The sequence below is a fragment of the Cottoperca gobio genome, chromosome 24, assembly GCF_900634415.1.
Source record: "Cottoperca gobio chromosome 24, fCotGob3.1, whole genome shotgun sequence".
NCBI classification, from domain to species: Eukaryota; Metazoa; Chordata; class Actinopteri; order Perciformes; family Bovichtidae; genus Cottoperca; species Cottoperca gobio.
The window spans coordinates 6,685,757-6,702,262 of record NC_041378.1 but is presented as its reverse complement, the minus strand read 5'-3'; the positions used below and the strand labels follow the sequence as shown (position 1 = coordinate 6,702,262).

Genomic DNA, 16,506 nt, shown 5'->3' with positions numbered 1-16,506 from the left:
AATTGACAAAGTCACGTGTTCTCACTACGGGAACGGGCACAGCCAGCTCGAGAGCGAATGAGAGTGAAGGGAGAGAGAGAGAGAGGGAGAGAGAGAGAGAGAGAGAAAGAGGGAGAGCAGTGCAGAGGTGGTGAGAGTGAGGAAGGGATTGAAGGGAAGGAGAGACATGACACAAATATCAAAAGGCAGAAAGCACGCCGTACCATGCGAGCTAAATTGGTGACCGATGGGATCGAGGATGTCGGATTAATGGTGACTACCGCAGCCCGTTTTCGCAGAGGAAGCTTCTCTATTGCAACTTGGGCGCAGAGGGTCCGCGGGGAAACATGGCCGAAGGTTATTCTGCAATTATTTTCTATTTTCTGCTCTTAGTTGTTCCTCCCTATCTGCTCGCGCGAAGAGGCTGGAGGAGGGTGGAGAGGAGGGGGGGGGGGGGGGCAAGGTGCAACATGAATGTTGTTCCAAACCTTTAAAAAAAAAAACCCCGACCCGAACCGTCCCTGCCGAGCACCGTGTCTCACCATGTTTCGCTGCATTAAGATATATGCATTGTTGGAGCGAATATGCTGCTCTGCCCACCAGTAAAGCTCGAGGAACCATGTGTACACCTGCCTTCTGGGTCCCATAGCATGCAGCGCCACTGTGCGAGCGGGCTGTAAGATGCACGAGACAAATCCTCCGCAAGTTACACCAACTGAGCACGCCTGTGCACGAGCCCCAGTTCATCTGTCAGGGAGTAACAAACAACTTTTTGAGGGAATGTTTGCGTTGATGCACACAAGCACCACGCGCCCTCCTGGTCGCTTGTGTGATGTCGAAAATAGTAGTGTAGGAAATTTCTACTGGCCCTGAACTTCACATAGCCCATGTTTGCAAGTGGAGGGGATTCCCCCCACGCTTCTTCTTGAAGAAGTTTTTTTTTTTTTTTTTTTTTTTTTTAAACTCAACAGAGCCCATTAAACTTATAGAAACCTTTTTTTATGCGCACAGGGAAGTAACCATCCTGTGTCTCCGAGCCTGTAAAATGTTTTAACTTGCTTCCTGTGTGTTTCAGGAGGTCCGGGTAAAGGTGGCGGAGAAGACCCCGCCAAGTCCACCGAGCAGGAGGACCGGACTCGACCTCAGATCCTGTCGGGATCGGGCTTCTGCAAATGGTTCAACGTCCGGATGGGCTTTGGATTTATCTCAGTGACCAGCAGTGAAGGGAGCCCCGTCGACCCCCCTCTGGATGTTTTCGTCCACCAAGTAAGTTGACGCCAAAAAAACCCACAGAGGAATAAACATCTGCGCTGTAGTGATGTGCTTTGGATTAGTTTTTGTTCTAAAGCGATTAATGATTAATTAGTTTTATTTCCTTTTCCAACAATTTCCCTGTCAACTTCAAATCCCCTCTTGTTCCCCGAAGACCCCCTTTATTTTTTATTTTTACATTTCTCCTCAGAGCGCCAGTTACATTGTATCATCCGGATGTTTTGCATTGCCCAACATGTTACTGTGTAATCACACGTTGTCCACGGGCTTGAATAAAACACACGTTAAGTTTCCTCTTTAAGCCACATGTGTCCAATCTCCCCCCTCCCTCGCTTCCCTCTGCAGTGTAAAGGGAAGGGAAGAAATGTCGTGTGGCTATGACACGGTTAGTTTCACACTTGGCTCTAATGGACAGCCAGCTAACATGTCGGAAAGCATGTTTTAAATAAGTCAAAGTGCACCCTCACGCTGCTCTGGGAGGCGTTTTTGCTCCCCTTTTGCTGTTGTTGTGTGCGTGTGTTTGAAACATGCACTTTACATTTGGCCTGTTTTCCACCGCATGTGTTGATTTATTGTACATGGAGTTAATTTCTGAGGCTTTTGTTTTTTTTCCTCCACTTATTCTGCAGCACACAAAGAGCCTCCATTCTTTCAGCTCATCTTTCCCCTGTGTTTAATCACCCCCCCCCCCCCCCCCATCCGTTTAATTTTTATCAGTCCTATAAAGTGGCTTTAAAATACTCTGGGACAGAGGATGAGCATTTTCACCATTTCACGTGACACCCTCCCCTAGAGGTGTCTTTATTGTGGACTCACAGGATGTTGTGCTGGACTGGTGTTGAAGAGGGGAGGGGGCACATTTAGGGGTCAGATGTCAGAGGTGATGTAGTGGTGAATAAAAAAAGGGTTAGGGTAAATTAGGGTTTCATAGAGGCATTAATTCATTTATTTATCAGCCCTTGTGGAACTGCAATAACTTTTGATGGTATGTTTAATAAAAAATAAAAATTGTATCCCGTCTTAAAATAGCAAGCAAAAAGAGTTTGGTATGAGATTTTGTTAACCTATTTGTTGTGCCTCCAGTGGGACAGTTTGCAGTGATGCAATGAGGTCTTTTAATACTGCTTTATTTAACATTTCTCTATGAATTCTGTTGCATTCACCTCCCTTTTTTATTTAGTTATATATATTTCAGTCATGGACATAATGTTCTTGACCCATGATTTGCATCTCGTGTTCATTATAAATGTACCGTTAATCTATATAAAGTTATTTATTTATTTTTAAATAATTTATTATGGCAGTAAAATCAATTTAGATTTAGCCGTCTGATCTAAAATAATTAAGATTCTGCAGTGAACTTGGTGCTTAAAGAAAATCACATTTTGAGTGTATTATGTTGAAGCAATATGTTTGCACTTACTCCATCTGTCTCCATAGTCATGTCATGGATTATCATTTGTGTAGGCCTCCACCAAATAATGCACGTTTTAAAATCAGCTTCTATTTGTGTGTGTGTGTGTGTGTGTGTGTGTGTGTGTGTGTGGATCCAGTTTTTGATTCACCAGTGTGTATATTTGAAAAGAAGGGAGAGGCTCAGGAAAGTGCATATTGCAGTAGCAGTGTTTTTGATTGATACTTTGGTATTGTGGCTCCATCGACTTGAATGCGCTGTATCTATCTATCTATCTATCTATCTACACACTCAAGGCTTCTGCTCCAATTTCCCCGCTAGGCCGGAGATGTTTTAGAAGTGGATCAGGCCAGCACGAGAGAAGGAAGGTGTAGTCTGGGAATACAGCCTGAAGAGCTGATCAAAAGTCAAATAAACGCTGCTAGTTTGTAATCTATAGGACGGGGGGGCAGGCTGGGGTGCCATGTAGGCGTCTGTGGGATATAGTCTAGTGAGGTATGATAATACAGGTGGTGGAGATGAAAATGGTTGCAATTATTAACTGTCACTCTCTGCTCTAGATAATGGTTTTCTTAAATGACGCTCCGTTTTTTCCAAAGCAAGTTGTTTCCACTAAAACCTTTTTCATAGAATAATAATATCTAGCATACAATGAATATGTTTACACTAGTGCATTCCCCCCTCCCCCCCCCCCCACTGTTTCCAAGCATACAGCTGTCATTTAGCACAAAGAGCAAACAATAAGCATTCATAAGCACATTGTCATATTGGATGCAAAATACCCCAGTGTTTCCATAGACACTCATTAAATCAGTCACTCTTCTTCTCTTCTTCTCTTCTTCTTCTCTTCTTCTCTTCTTCTCTTCTTCTCTTCTTCTTCTGATTATCCCTCCGTCTCTGTGTGTCTGCTGTCAGCCTGCAGGGATGTGGACGTATTGATGCTGTTTCCAAGGTGTTAAGGAAATGCTCAGATTGCACATTGAATTCAAATCCTGCAGGTTATTTTATATCTCGCTACAGTATCTGAACTGTATATATATATATATATATATATATATATATATATATATATATATATATATATATATCACTGTTGAAATCCATGACGCACAAAGCAGGGCTGCAACTAACGATTATTTTCATTGTCGATTAATCTTCCAGATTCATCGTTTGAGCTATAAAATGTATGTTTTTTTAAAGTCAATTTTTGGTTTCTTCAAAATCCAAGGTGAACTCTTTTTAAATGTCTTGTCTTGTCAGCCAAAAAGCCAAAGATATTCGATTCATCAAAAATATTTTTCTGTCGATCGAGTGTCAATCGTTGCAGCTCTATCACAAAGAGCAGACTTTTATTATACAAGGTGTTGAGAGAGAGAGAGTTTGGTTTGACTAAAAGGTCAAGGTTATATTTTATGCATTTATGACACAAGGTTAGCTGTCAATTGATGTAAAAAACAAAAAAGACAATAGTGAAACCATTGCAGATTTATTCCTGCACAACACTTCCCCTGTATGTACGAGAGGCAGAGAGAGAGAGGCAGAGGTAGAGAGAGAGAGAGAGAGAGGTAGAGGTAGAGAGAGAGGTAGAGAGAGAGGTAGAGAGAGAGAGAGAGAGAGGTAGAGAGAGAGAGGAGAGGTAGAGAGAGAGGTAGAGGAGAGAGGTAGAGAGAGAGAAGAGAGAGAGAGAGAGAGAGAGAGAGAGGTAGAGGAGAGGAAGGAGAGAGGGTACGTAGAGAGAGTTCGGGGGAGGTAGGAGAGAGGTAAGAGAGAGAGTAGTAGAGAGAGTGACTTCTCGAGAGGTAGAGAGAGAGAGAGAGGTAAAGAGAGCGCGCGCTCTCGGCGGAGTCTCGCGGCTCTCTTTTTGTTCGTCTGAGCGCGAGCGAAGAGGAGAGAGAGCGAGAGAGCGAGTTTTCCTAGCAGAGGGAAAGAGGAGGGATGTGGGAAAATAAGTGTTGGTGGTGTGCGGGGAGGGTGGGGGTGTGCTAGTGGTAGCCGAAGAGGAAAACATGAGTGAGAGGTTGGAAAAAGACGAGTGAGTGAAAGAGCAGGAGGTAAGAGAGGGAGGGTGAGAGTGTATGTGTGAGTCAGCGAGAGGGTCCCCGCCCCGACCACGAGTTCTCTTCCTGGGAGGCCTCTTCATCACGGCTCCTATCTGATCACTTCCTTTTTGGAAGGTGTGTGTGTGTGTGTGTGTGTGTGTGTGTGTGAGCGAGCGAGCGAGCGAGAGAGAGAGAGAGAGAGTAATTAAGCTTCTTCACCCACTTTACCTCTCTGCTTAGTGATTCCACACACAACACTATTTCATTATCTCTGTTTGTCAACCCCTTCCCTACCTGGACCGAGTCTTTTTCTGTGTGTAAATGTGTGTGCGTGTGTGCGTGTGTGCGTGAGTTCCTGCTGGGACACGGGGGGTGCTCTCTCCTCGGGCATTCTTTTAAAAAGAGGAATTTCTTTAAAGACAAAAAGGCAGGAGGGTTGGGTGGGTGTGGCGGTGAGGTGGGGGGCTGCTTGCCCTTTGTCGGTAATCAGTTTGAAATGTTGAACAGTTTGCTGCTGCTGCTGCTGCTATTCTCCTGAAACCTCCAGAGTGTGTGTTCAATTTATGGAGCCCCCACGAGTGTGTGTGTGTGTGTGTGTGTGTGTGGTTCTTACTTTCTGCTCTTAACCACCAGGTTGTTGATGTCTACATGTGAAACGTTGTAAGATGTTTGAGGTTTTTGTGTGTGTGTGTGCGTACGTGTGTGTGTGTGTGTGCGCGCAAGAGAGAGAGAGAGAGAGAGAGAGAGAGAGAGAGAGAGAGAGAGAGAGAGAGAGAGAGAGAGAGAGAGAGAGAGAGAGTGTGTGTGTGTGTTTTGTGTAGCGAGGTTAAAGTGGGCCCCTAGTGAGATTAACCTCTGGTCCGTGTCACCGTTTGGCATGCAGGCCCCACCCATCTCTGCCTCCAGATAGCCAGTATCAGGCTTTGTCTCTCCTGCAGCCACACTACCCCCCCAATCCCCCCCACCACCCCCCCACCCCCACCTCACTCCACCTCCTCCTCCTCCTCCTCCTCCTCCACCAACCCACCCTTCTCTTCTGCACATCAAAAAACGCAAAAGAAGAAGAAAGAGTAGTCATGTGACTTCCTTTTGAGGAGCTGGCCACATACAGCGGAGATGATTGGTAATTGGAAAGGTGGCGGAGTAGAAAGCAGAGCAGGACTCAAAACAAGTCGCAGTTCACCTGAAATACAAAGAGAGCGCCTGCAGAGTGGAGGGTATGTTTGCGCCACACACATTTATTTATTTCATTTGATATAAAAAAAGAAATAATTCAACAATAAAACTAATGCAAACGTCTTTGAACAAAGCTCTAATTTAATTGATCCATTACTTTAAACAGACTCGTATGGTAACATAATAATTAAGATGCATTCATCATTTTCAGATTATTTTCTTGATTTTAATAGTTTTTTCCGATTTGCTTTTTTTTAAATCTCCAGTTTACTGTTTCATAAAAACAAATTGTCACATTTAAGAAGCGGGTACTAGAGAATATTTGGCATTTTTGCTTGAAAAATGACTGAAACTATTGATTATCAAAACAGTTGCGGATTTCTTTTTTAACGTTTCTCAACTATTCGATTAATTGACAAATCATTTCATCTCTAGAAGAAGCACACATTAATTTTGAAGCACATTTCGAGAACTGTTTGAAATGCATCAGTTCTGGATGTGAAACTGAGATCTACAGCCAACATTTAAAAAGGTGGAGAAATAAAAATACCTCAGCCACCTTTTCTCACATGCAACATTTATTTGGTCGCTAAACATAAGACTAAGACATAAGATAAGAAGATAATGTGTAAAAATGAGATCTACCACAGATCTGAAGTCAAGACAATCATCTAATAAGCACTATCCCACTTCAATGCTGTTTGACATGCCTATTGCTGATGCATTCAGGGCCAACATTTAATATGGAGGAGTAAAAAAAACGTCGTCCGCTGCAACAAAACCAATGAGAAAATGATGTTGCGTAATAAAAATAATATCATTCAAACGACTTTAAACTGAGACAGATGCAGTTTGCTATTTGTTCGGGTAAAAGTCAAGTGTCGGAAAATGTTTTTGCCTTTTTCAATAATTTCACGTGACTTCGCGTCACTTCAAATAGTTAATATCACGTTTTTGGGAAAGAACACAAAGCATTTGTGTAAAAGCAGATTTATAAGTGTTGCTGCTGTTTTGAACGACTCCAGTTATTAGCAAGCTGTGCGTTTTATCACCAGCCACCTCGGCGAGGTTCATTTCCCCTCTCGTGCTGATAAATGTAGCAAGATGATCTAGTGCTTCCTCCCTCAGATCAAATATTTGCTCCCGTCATAATCGGGGGTGGGGGGGGGGGGGTGTTGGATGTTGTTAATTTGAGGCAGGGGAAACATGAAGGCTTTTAAGTGTTTGATGGGGGTTGGGCAGGGTTCAAGGGTCAGGGCCACTAATGACAACGTGTTGAGGAGGGTTGGGGTGTCAGCGTCACGAGAGCGGCGGCTCTGTTGGTGGTTTTCAACCGGCATATTTGTGTGTCGTGTTTTTCCCTTCATCCAGCTTCCTCGCTGCTTTCTCCCTTTTTGTCTTTCTTCTTTTGGTTTATATGCGTCCTGTTGGCTTATGTCCATCTGAGCTGATCTGGCCCAGCTTTGTCCACTTAGCATTTCCTGTGTGTAAAAAGCTACTTAATGGCACCACGCCACATGGTGACCGCCATCTCCCTCCACGCTCACCCCTACACACCCCCTTTCCCTCTCGATACGAGCACGATCGGCTCTGCGTGGGCCACCTCTGATTTAAAGCATCCCATAATTAGCCATTCCCTAGCCGGTGGTCGCCACGGAGAGAGGCTGGTGGAGGATGGTGGGTCTCCTCTATTCGCTTCCCCATCCCCTCACGTTACAGCTTCCTGTATTGATTGCTCGGCCCTGTGATGGCGAGGGCCTGGTTGATGAAAAGGAAGGCTATTTCTATACAGGATGTTGGAGTCCGTATTGATCGCTCACTCCTTCCTTCCTACACACGCACACACACACATGCACACGCACACACAGAGCGCTATAGGAAGATATTTATTACATATAAGGAAGCTCGTAAGCATAATCAAGCTATTTCTGAGTACGTCGGTGTCCATTTTGTTGGCTCAGTTTCTCCACTTTTTAGGATGACAGTAGCTGCTGGTGGCTGTGAGTTAAAGCGCTGAGAGCTGGTGTGGTCCACCAGTCGGGCTGGGCGGGGGGGGGGGTGGGGTTGCTGGGATGGTTATACTACTGACCCCCGGATTTCTGCTGCTGACCTGTGCGGTTCCTGATCAAATGGGGGTTTTGTTCCTGGGCTCCCCCCTAGGTCCAGCCACTGATCAGGAGTTGCTCCTCCATTGGAGCTGAACAGAATGCGCTGGAGGCATTTCCATGAACCTCCCCCCCCCCCCCCCCCCCCAACTCCCTCCCTCATCCACCGCCCCCCTGCTCCAGGCCACTCCTCCATTTTGTGTTCTCCCTCTCTCTCTCTCTCTCTTTCTTTCTCTCTTTGACGTTCTCTCGTTCTCCCCGGCCGTGCCCTTTCCTGACCTCTGAGCTTAAACTGAAACGGGTCAGGACACCCGCCAGGTCACTGGAGAGGAGGGGACTCGGGTTACAGGTTCTGATTTGTGAAGTTTACATTTATTGTTTTTTTTTTCACACACGTTGACACATGCACACACCAGCACAGAGAACACACACACACACACACACACACACACACACACACACATGTAAATCCACATGCTGCGTTTTATTGTGGAGAGACTGAGCTGCTGCATGCTTCAGAAATTAAACTCATCTGAGATATGAAGACAGGGGTGTGATACCTTGTCTTATATGAAGGACGTGTGTGTGTGTGTGTGTGTGTGTGTGTTTTCCTGCATTTCTGCAGAACAAAAGGGGTTGTGTGGTTTCCTCACTGGTGCATTGTGGGCATTGACGGGGTTGAAGAGGGGGTAGGGTGCCGAGACAAACCACTCAACTTTGACCTGGAGAGACAAGCTGCCTGTGGACTGAAGACAGGAGAGGAACAGGAAGAGCACATGCGCCGCACGGTCGAGAGACGAGTCTGTGATTATTCATCATTATTCAGAATACATTGTTTTGCGGGGGATGGGCGCAATTCTTTTTTTTTTTTAATTCGCTTTCTGCTTATTTCTGCTGCGGGAATACCTTTCAGTCATTTGGATGGTCGAACGATGGTGATCATTAAATCAATTAAGGTTTTAATTTGAATGGTGCAAGGAGCTGACTGTTTGATTCCTTCATAAAGAAAGCCACTTTTCTTTATATGCATGTCGCTGCAGTTTTTTTGGTCAAATCTTGGACATCTTTTGCTTCTGCAGCACAGCAACTCCGCATTGATCTTTTTTTTTTTTTATTGTTTGCATAAAGCCACAAGCTCAGTTTGTGACTCGCCTCATCCTCTTTTATTCCACCTCTTCCATCGGTTGTGCAAAACCTCATTTCCATTCCCTGATCCTCGCCTTTTCCTCAAAGCCAAATCCAATACCTGAATGCCAAAAAAATAGACGAGTCCTTCATGAGCGATCGACTAGAATCAGTGTGGCCCTGACTGTAACCCTCGCTGACAGCAGCGAGAGACTCAGAAAGAACATCCGATAGGGAAAGAGATTCATTCATTCATTCATTCATCGAGCACCAGCAATTTCCCTTTTCTTATACATTGGGGAAATAAAAACTCTGGAGGAGGAATCACTTTTTTATTTTTATTTGTGCATGTTTAAATTGCTCTAATCCTGAACCACTATTTGCTTCTCGTGCTTGCTTCAGCTGTGCCTTTTTGAATTTAGCACCATTTGTAGCTTCTCCTATTTACTCAAGATAAATAAAAAAATGTAAAAAACAACTAAAATAAAACAAATTCATTACATACATAATGCTTTTTCTATTCTCTGTGCCTACTGTATATTTCATGGCCCTTCATAAACATTTGTAGTAGCAAAGTCTTACTTCAGTAGTGACAAGAATAAATTGTATTTTATTGCATATTTTCTTTTTAATCAAAAGTTTTATTCAAGCTTTTTTAAATATATGAAGTTTGTATTTCATATAAAACTTTTTAGATTAAAGTAAGCTATAGAGCTAACATACAACACTAACGAACTAAGTTGTTTATATTTTCAAAAATATTTATTTTAAATAAAATTGCTTGAAAAATTGCTTTGAAACTGATTTATTTAATATAAACTTGTGCGATAACAATATGTTTTAACATTCTCGGCCTATTCCACATTATTAGATTCAACGGCGTTTGAAGTTTTAGAATAAAAATGTTGCAGTTAGATTCAGACCGTGTGTATTCTGAATTTTAAAATATGTTCTAACTGATGTAAATATTATTATTTTAATTTGATTTTACTATGATTTATTTGATTTTATTATAAATGATGTTTAAAACACAAAGAGCTTCTTAATGAAACATGGTTTAAACGACAATTAAAACATTTTTTAAGATAAGTTTTGTTAGACATAAACAACAAAACTCTTATGTAATCCGTAATTTACCCCAATCTTACACTTTACATCTACATACTTACAATACATCTGTATTAGATTGAACAGATATCCATCGGAGTGCAGTGAGCTCAGACACTTCTTCGTTTGAAATACATTTACATCTTTTGTCACTTTCTCTCACTGCTTTATACATGCTCTTCCATATTCATTTATCACCACTAATGGAGCACCTATAGAGCTCATTTAACTTCCTGTAACTGCAGTCGTTGACAGAAATTAAAAGAAGAAACAAAAACGCTGCTGAGCGCATTTTCTCTCCTTCCTGTAGAGTCTCGCATTTGATTCCCTCTGATCATCTGTTCCTATCACTACCTCTTTCTCCTACACATCCGGCAATGCACAGATAGCCTGTGTGTTATTTATAGGCCCTGATGTATAGCAGGTTGTAGGTTTGCTCTGCACACTGCACGCTCAGTGTGGGTGAGTGTTTACCTACGCAGAGATCTGCAGGGCTCGCTGCGATTCGTGAAGGTCACGCATACAGTGCCTATCTGCTGTCCATTCTGTGCCATCAACCACACACAAATCATCGTCCAGTGGTTATGTAGTAGCTAAATCAATAATGCCGATCATGTAGATAAGATGGATGTGTGTTGAGACAGAAAATGACTGCAAGGGTGCGACGTACTCGTCTTTTCTCCCTGCAGAAAGAATAGGAAGTGGTGCCTCCTGTGAAAAGTAGATAAAGGGAGTAAAGCAAGGACGCCGTGTGTGAGATAAGTCTCTCTGTGTACAGACTGCCATGGCAGTTGGTGCAAACCACAGACGAGTCAATCCACCATGTTTCGAATGATGTCTTTCCGGCATGCGAATAAGCGTCGATTCTTCTGCGACAAATATTAAGTGTTGTGGTCGGGGACCTGAAAATGCTCTCAGGCAGCTGTTTTAATATTTTAAGTGATAAATGAGCTCTGGTGGGTGTAGACTTGCGTAACATTAGTGCCGCGCTTTGTACTGTGCGGACAGAAATGAAGAACCAAGGCATTGAATTGTGTCTTTTCATTGAAAAGTGACCTCTTCTCCTTTTAAGACAGGCTCTCTACATTTGTAACGCATACATTCTTTGTCAGATTGCTTTATCTCTTTCTATGAGCCAGTCAAGGTAAAGTACATCTTGATACCACTGTGTGTGTGTGTGTGTGTGTGTGTGTGTGTGTGTGTGTGTGTGTGTGTGTGTGTGAACCCTTTTTAAAGATGACACATTGGAGAGATTTTAAGTGTCTTCACAAAGCTTCGAAATTATTATACAAAAATCATGCACGGATTTTCTGATTTTGACGGGATGTGCATTGTAAGAGCCAAAATATGTCCACACAGAAACGGGTGTGACTTCCTGGTCTGATACCGACTCAAACGCAGACCCTTGTGTATTGCAGGCATTATCATATTCTTTCAAAGAATTCATTGAGCTATAAGTGCCTTCCACTTTTAAATGGATAATTGCTTTCTTCTCCCAACAGAGCAAACTGGTGATGGAGGGCTTCCGCAGCTTAAAGGAGGGCGAGCAGGTGGAGTTCACCTATAAGAAGTCCTCGAAGGGGCTGGAGTCCCTGCGGGTGACTGGACCTGGTGGGGGACCCTGCGCAGGCAGCGAGAGGAGACCCAAAATGAAGGTCCCACTCCAGAAACGCAAACCAAAGGGAGACCGGTGAGTGATACAATCTGAAACATGAAAAATTAAAAAAGGAATGATTTTTTTTTTTATACATAAATCTAAAATACAACAAATTGCTTGTCAAATGTTGAAGAATTAAGGAAATGATTTCCAACTTTTGTTTATTAAACAATTAAAAATGAACACAAATAGAATTCTAATGACATTTTAAAGTGTGTGTGTGCATTATCGCAGTCTTTCAAGATGTAAGAAAACGACATATTTGTGTGCGTGTCTGCAGGAATGTAACGATTCAGACGCGCCCGTCGGCTTCATCTAACCGAAGCTGAATATATGTCTGTGTTGGGAGCTTGCATTGAGAAAGAAGCAGGGCTGCTGCCTATAGCAGACGGAGACGCACGCTATATGTACATCTCACTGCAGTGAGCTGTTTGTGAGTGGGCTGAGATTATAGATTAAATCTATTCAATCTGCCTGAGTACATGCCTGTTGCTATGGTTATTGTGCACAATAATAAGGAATTGAATAGGGCACTTTGCTCCCCTTTGCCGCTATTTTAAATCAATTTGCCGGCTTTTACATTAGCGACGGCATTAGCACAGGGATGGATTGGGCTTATATGCATCTCAATGCGGCGGCAGCTCAATCAATTGTTTTGTCCTCAGTAAAATCCTGAAGGGTGCTTTGCTCAAATCTGTCACAGGGAGCCATACGGAGCTCCTTGAAAGCGCCTGGTGGTTTAAGCAGAGGAGGCTGTTCCTCCTGACGACGGAGAACGATGTATAGCAAACGCTGCCGTGTGTATCTGTCGTAGGGCGGCGTCACATGACCTCAAGGCTGCATTTACATTCGAAAAAGTCCACGTCTGCCACCCGTGTTATGTTGCTGCATCACAGCTGCTTCAGCGGAACAGGCCCGTGTCGTCCCCGTTCTTTTAATAAGGTGTGAAAAGAAAAGCTTTGGTCAGAAAGGAGGATCTGGGAGAGAAGGCTCCCTGATAGTTTTACACCGCTGAATAATTCAGTTTACGTGGGATAATTGATCAAGTGTTAGGTCAAGTGTCTCTACCTTCCACTAAGGTGGTGGCAAGGTGGTGTTGGATTCAGAGATGGCAGGTAAGATGTCTGTGATGTCATCTGAGTCTCTTGTGAGCGCGCTCAGTGCGAGCGGCTCCTGTGGCAGTCGCGCTGCTCTGACCCCTGCTGGTCACTCTGTTGTGCAACCGCCTACAGCGCGGTGCATTCTTTGCACCGGCGCTCTGTGGTTCTCAGCGCTTTTAAGGCGTTTGATGTAAGAATTACGTTGAAAATATTCGGCTGTGGTGGAAATAATAGCTGAAGATATTAATATTGACTACAGTGAAAAAACAAAAACACTGTCTAAAGAAAATGTCTGTCTGTCTCTTTATATACCATATCGTTAATAATGTGATTAACCATAAATACAAGGTTTTTAAAAAAAAAATAGTTTTTATAGTATACACTATTCAATTAAAATTGAAAAACTTTAGACAAAGAAAAATTTAATTGTCTGAAAACACAATTATTTTTTCCATAAATGTTAAAAATGTTTATATTTTAAAGCCTTTATATTAATTTAGCTGAGATTAAGCTCTTTGTTTCATAATTAGCCGCTGTATAATCTGACACATAAAAGGACCATTTTTGAATGAACTTTTAATATAATAAACATAAAAATATACCCTTAATTGTACTAATTCATAATCGTTAATAGCTTTGGATTTGATGTATGATGTATTTATGGTTATGGCTGTTAATTTAAATGATGCCATTGAAACCATTTTTTATAATGTTAATCCAGGTTGTGAGCATCTTTAAAGCTGACTCATTTATAATCTATTCCCCAAATGTTGCTGTAATTTAAGAGGCATTGTTAAGAAGGTTAAATGTGAAATAATTCAGCTCCTGTTCCAAAGTAACCAAGACTGAAACAGCCTTCTTTAGAAAAAACCTGCCATGATTTTGTTTTCTTATGAAGTGGCAGCAATTTGCTAACCTGCTCGTTTAGTTAATTGTCTGTCAAACTGGATGCACTTAAAACAAAAAACAAAAAAACACTTTGAGAGTGAACCTTTGTTTCATGATCGTGGTTTCATCTTCTATCTAAAGACAACACGACTTTGTTTAAAGTCCCCACACAGTGATGTGTTACACTGTCTGCTATGAGAAACATGTCTAAAACATTGGATGTGCCAAGCGCTGAGCATTGCACAGCACATTAGCTGTGAAGAAAAGACACTGAAGCCCGATCAGTGACATTTAATATGATCATTTTACGCCTAAAATAGCAAAAAACTGTCCATTTGATTTGATGTGGTGTCAAAACGGTTGGTGGAATCCTGACGGGCTGAAATCTTGGCCACCGTTCGCTTTAAAAAAATGTATGCTCACTCTTTCAGCACCAAATTGCTTCTTGTCAAATGTAATAACGCCATGTAGTTTGGCATGCCACAAAGTGCTCCTCACATTTGATCCAGAGCGATGTCATGTGTCATACTGCCATCTAGTGGTGACTCCTAGTTGGAGCCCTTTGTTTCCCTTTTGTATACATCTGTCATCATCCCGTGCTCCTTGTCTCCTCGCTCTCCTGCAGCTGTTATAACTGTGGAGGTCTGGATCACCATGCCAAGGAGTGTGGCCTGCCCCCCCAGCCAAAGAAATGCCACTACTGCCAGAGCATCACGCACATGGTGGCTCAGTGTCCCCACAAGGCGCTGGCGCCCGCCACAGCCTCTCAGGACCAAAATGCGTCTACCTCGGCCTTCAGTCCAGGAACCGGGCCCTACCTCTGCCCCCCAGAGGAGGAGGAGCGCTCCGGCTCGTCTCCCCTCGAGGGCTCCTCCTCCTCCCCCGAGGAGCCCCACACACACCGCGGCCCCAGGACCCAGAGGTGGAGGAAATCCTGAAGACAGCCCATAGAGGTGAACCTTTTCACCGCTAACCCTTTGACCCTCATGTCTCCCCTTCAATCAAGGATACCTGAAGCCCCCCCCCCACCCTCATCTACCTCACACCTGTGAAAAAAAAAAAAAAAAAAAAAGGGAGGTCTTGATTTCTTTACTTTACTTTTTTTATTTTTCTAACCAGCGCAGCTATGGCAACGATCAACGGGGTACGGACATGCATGAATGTGTATGACTGACTTGCAGTCATCTGGTGCAGCTACGGCAACCGCCGCTGGAATGGTGACTGCAGGGATTGACTGTTTCTTTTTTTTTTCTTGTTTCAGTGCAGCTCAAGAGTGAAACAACGTGGTATGAATCTTGTTTTTCATTTTTATTTTTGTTTCCTTTTTCTTCTTCTTCTCTCTCCTTGGACCTAAGTGTTGGCCATTTCGAATGCTTTTTTTATGCCACACGTTTCTACCCCATTCCAAAAAAAAAATCACGTCGCATCCTTTTGCTACAAGCGGTAGCTCATTTTTAAGAAGGATTAGAAGACTTTTTAGAAGCTCGAGACCCTCTGAGCGATAATCCAGAGCCGTAAGATTGTTAGCTTGGTTTATGAAGATCTTTAGGGAAAACTTTATGCTTTCCCAAAAGGGGAATTTTTAAATGAAGGTGAGCGGCTTAACACATTCTCCATAATCTTGAAACACTCACTACAAACCTCTCCCTTGCATAAAATAGACCGGACCAACTGATTGTCACAGAGTGTGTTTGTGTGTGTGTGTGTGTGTGCACGTGCAAAGACTTGAGAGAGGGAACGAGAAAAGTGCGTGTTTGTATGCGTGTGTCGTGCATCACCGACAGAATGGCCTCTTCTCCAGGTGCGAGTCAACACTATTAACGTTTCACTTTCCTCTTAATAGACCAGCTTAGATAAAAACAGACATATAATCCAGCTAGATCATAGTTTAGAATCAAGGTAAGGAATCGATCATTAGACTTCCATTTTGGTTGATGCATAATTAGTTGAAAATAACATTACACTTTATAAATCATAGTATAAGTCATTAATATATATGTAAAGTCACAAGATATAATTGAAATTCTATTAACTTTAAGTAAAGCATATATAAGGAATTAGCTCTGACATAGGTGAATAGCCCTGTATATTGCATGGGATACTTTGTTGTTGTGTGAAAACTTGTAGCTCTCTCTCTATTTAACCGTTTTCATCCATGACGAATCCAAATTGACATTTTTTTTTACAATTCTTTCATTTACTCCACGCCGTCTCCTTTTTTCCATTAGTCAAAAATAGTCAGCAATCACCTCTGACTCAGCACAAAGACTCACCTTGTTTGATTATAGGTGCAGACCATTACAGTGTCAGCTGCTCTACTTGCTTATTAATACCTCACCAATTCTTCCTCTTGGAATCGAATGTCACAGAACGACAAGCTGTTTGCTCTCACGGCTGCGTTGCAAGTTAGATCGAACCACCTGTTCCTCTTCCATCTGTGCCTACCAGTTGTTAGTTAGCACCAGCCAGGCAATGCTCACTCCTTCCTTTTAGGATGAGAGGCTGTCACTGCTGCTGCTTCAGAAACACTGAAGAGAGAGCGAGAGGGAGGGAGAGAGAGAGAGAGAGAGAGAGAGAGAGAGAGAGAGAGAGAGAGAGAACAAGTGCTGCTTTTGGTATAACTTGAATCCAAGCATGGCTTTAG

The 16,506-nt window shown here is 42.9% G+C and overlaps 1 protein-coding gene across 1 annotated transcript; it reads left to right on the top strand.

Annotated features, from left to right (window-relative positions):
• The first annotated feature begins 224 nt into the window (after positions 1 to 224).
• On the top strand, positions 225 to 14,823 carry lin28b (lin-28 homolog B (C. elegans)). Its single transcript, XM_029425610.1, has 4 exons — positions 225 to 336; positions 1,055 to 1,245; positions 11,720 to 11,907; positions 14,488 to 14,823. Exons 1-4 carry the CDS (start codon positions 327 to 329, stop codon positions 14,798 to 14,800), a joined length of 702 nt encoding a protein of 233 aa, XP_029281470.1. The 5' UTR covers positions 225 to 326; the 3' UTR covers positions 14,801 to 14,823.
• The last annotated feature ends 1,683 nt before the right edge of the window (positions 14,824 to 16,506 follow it).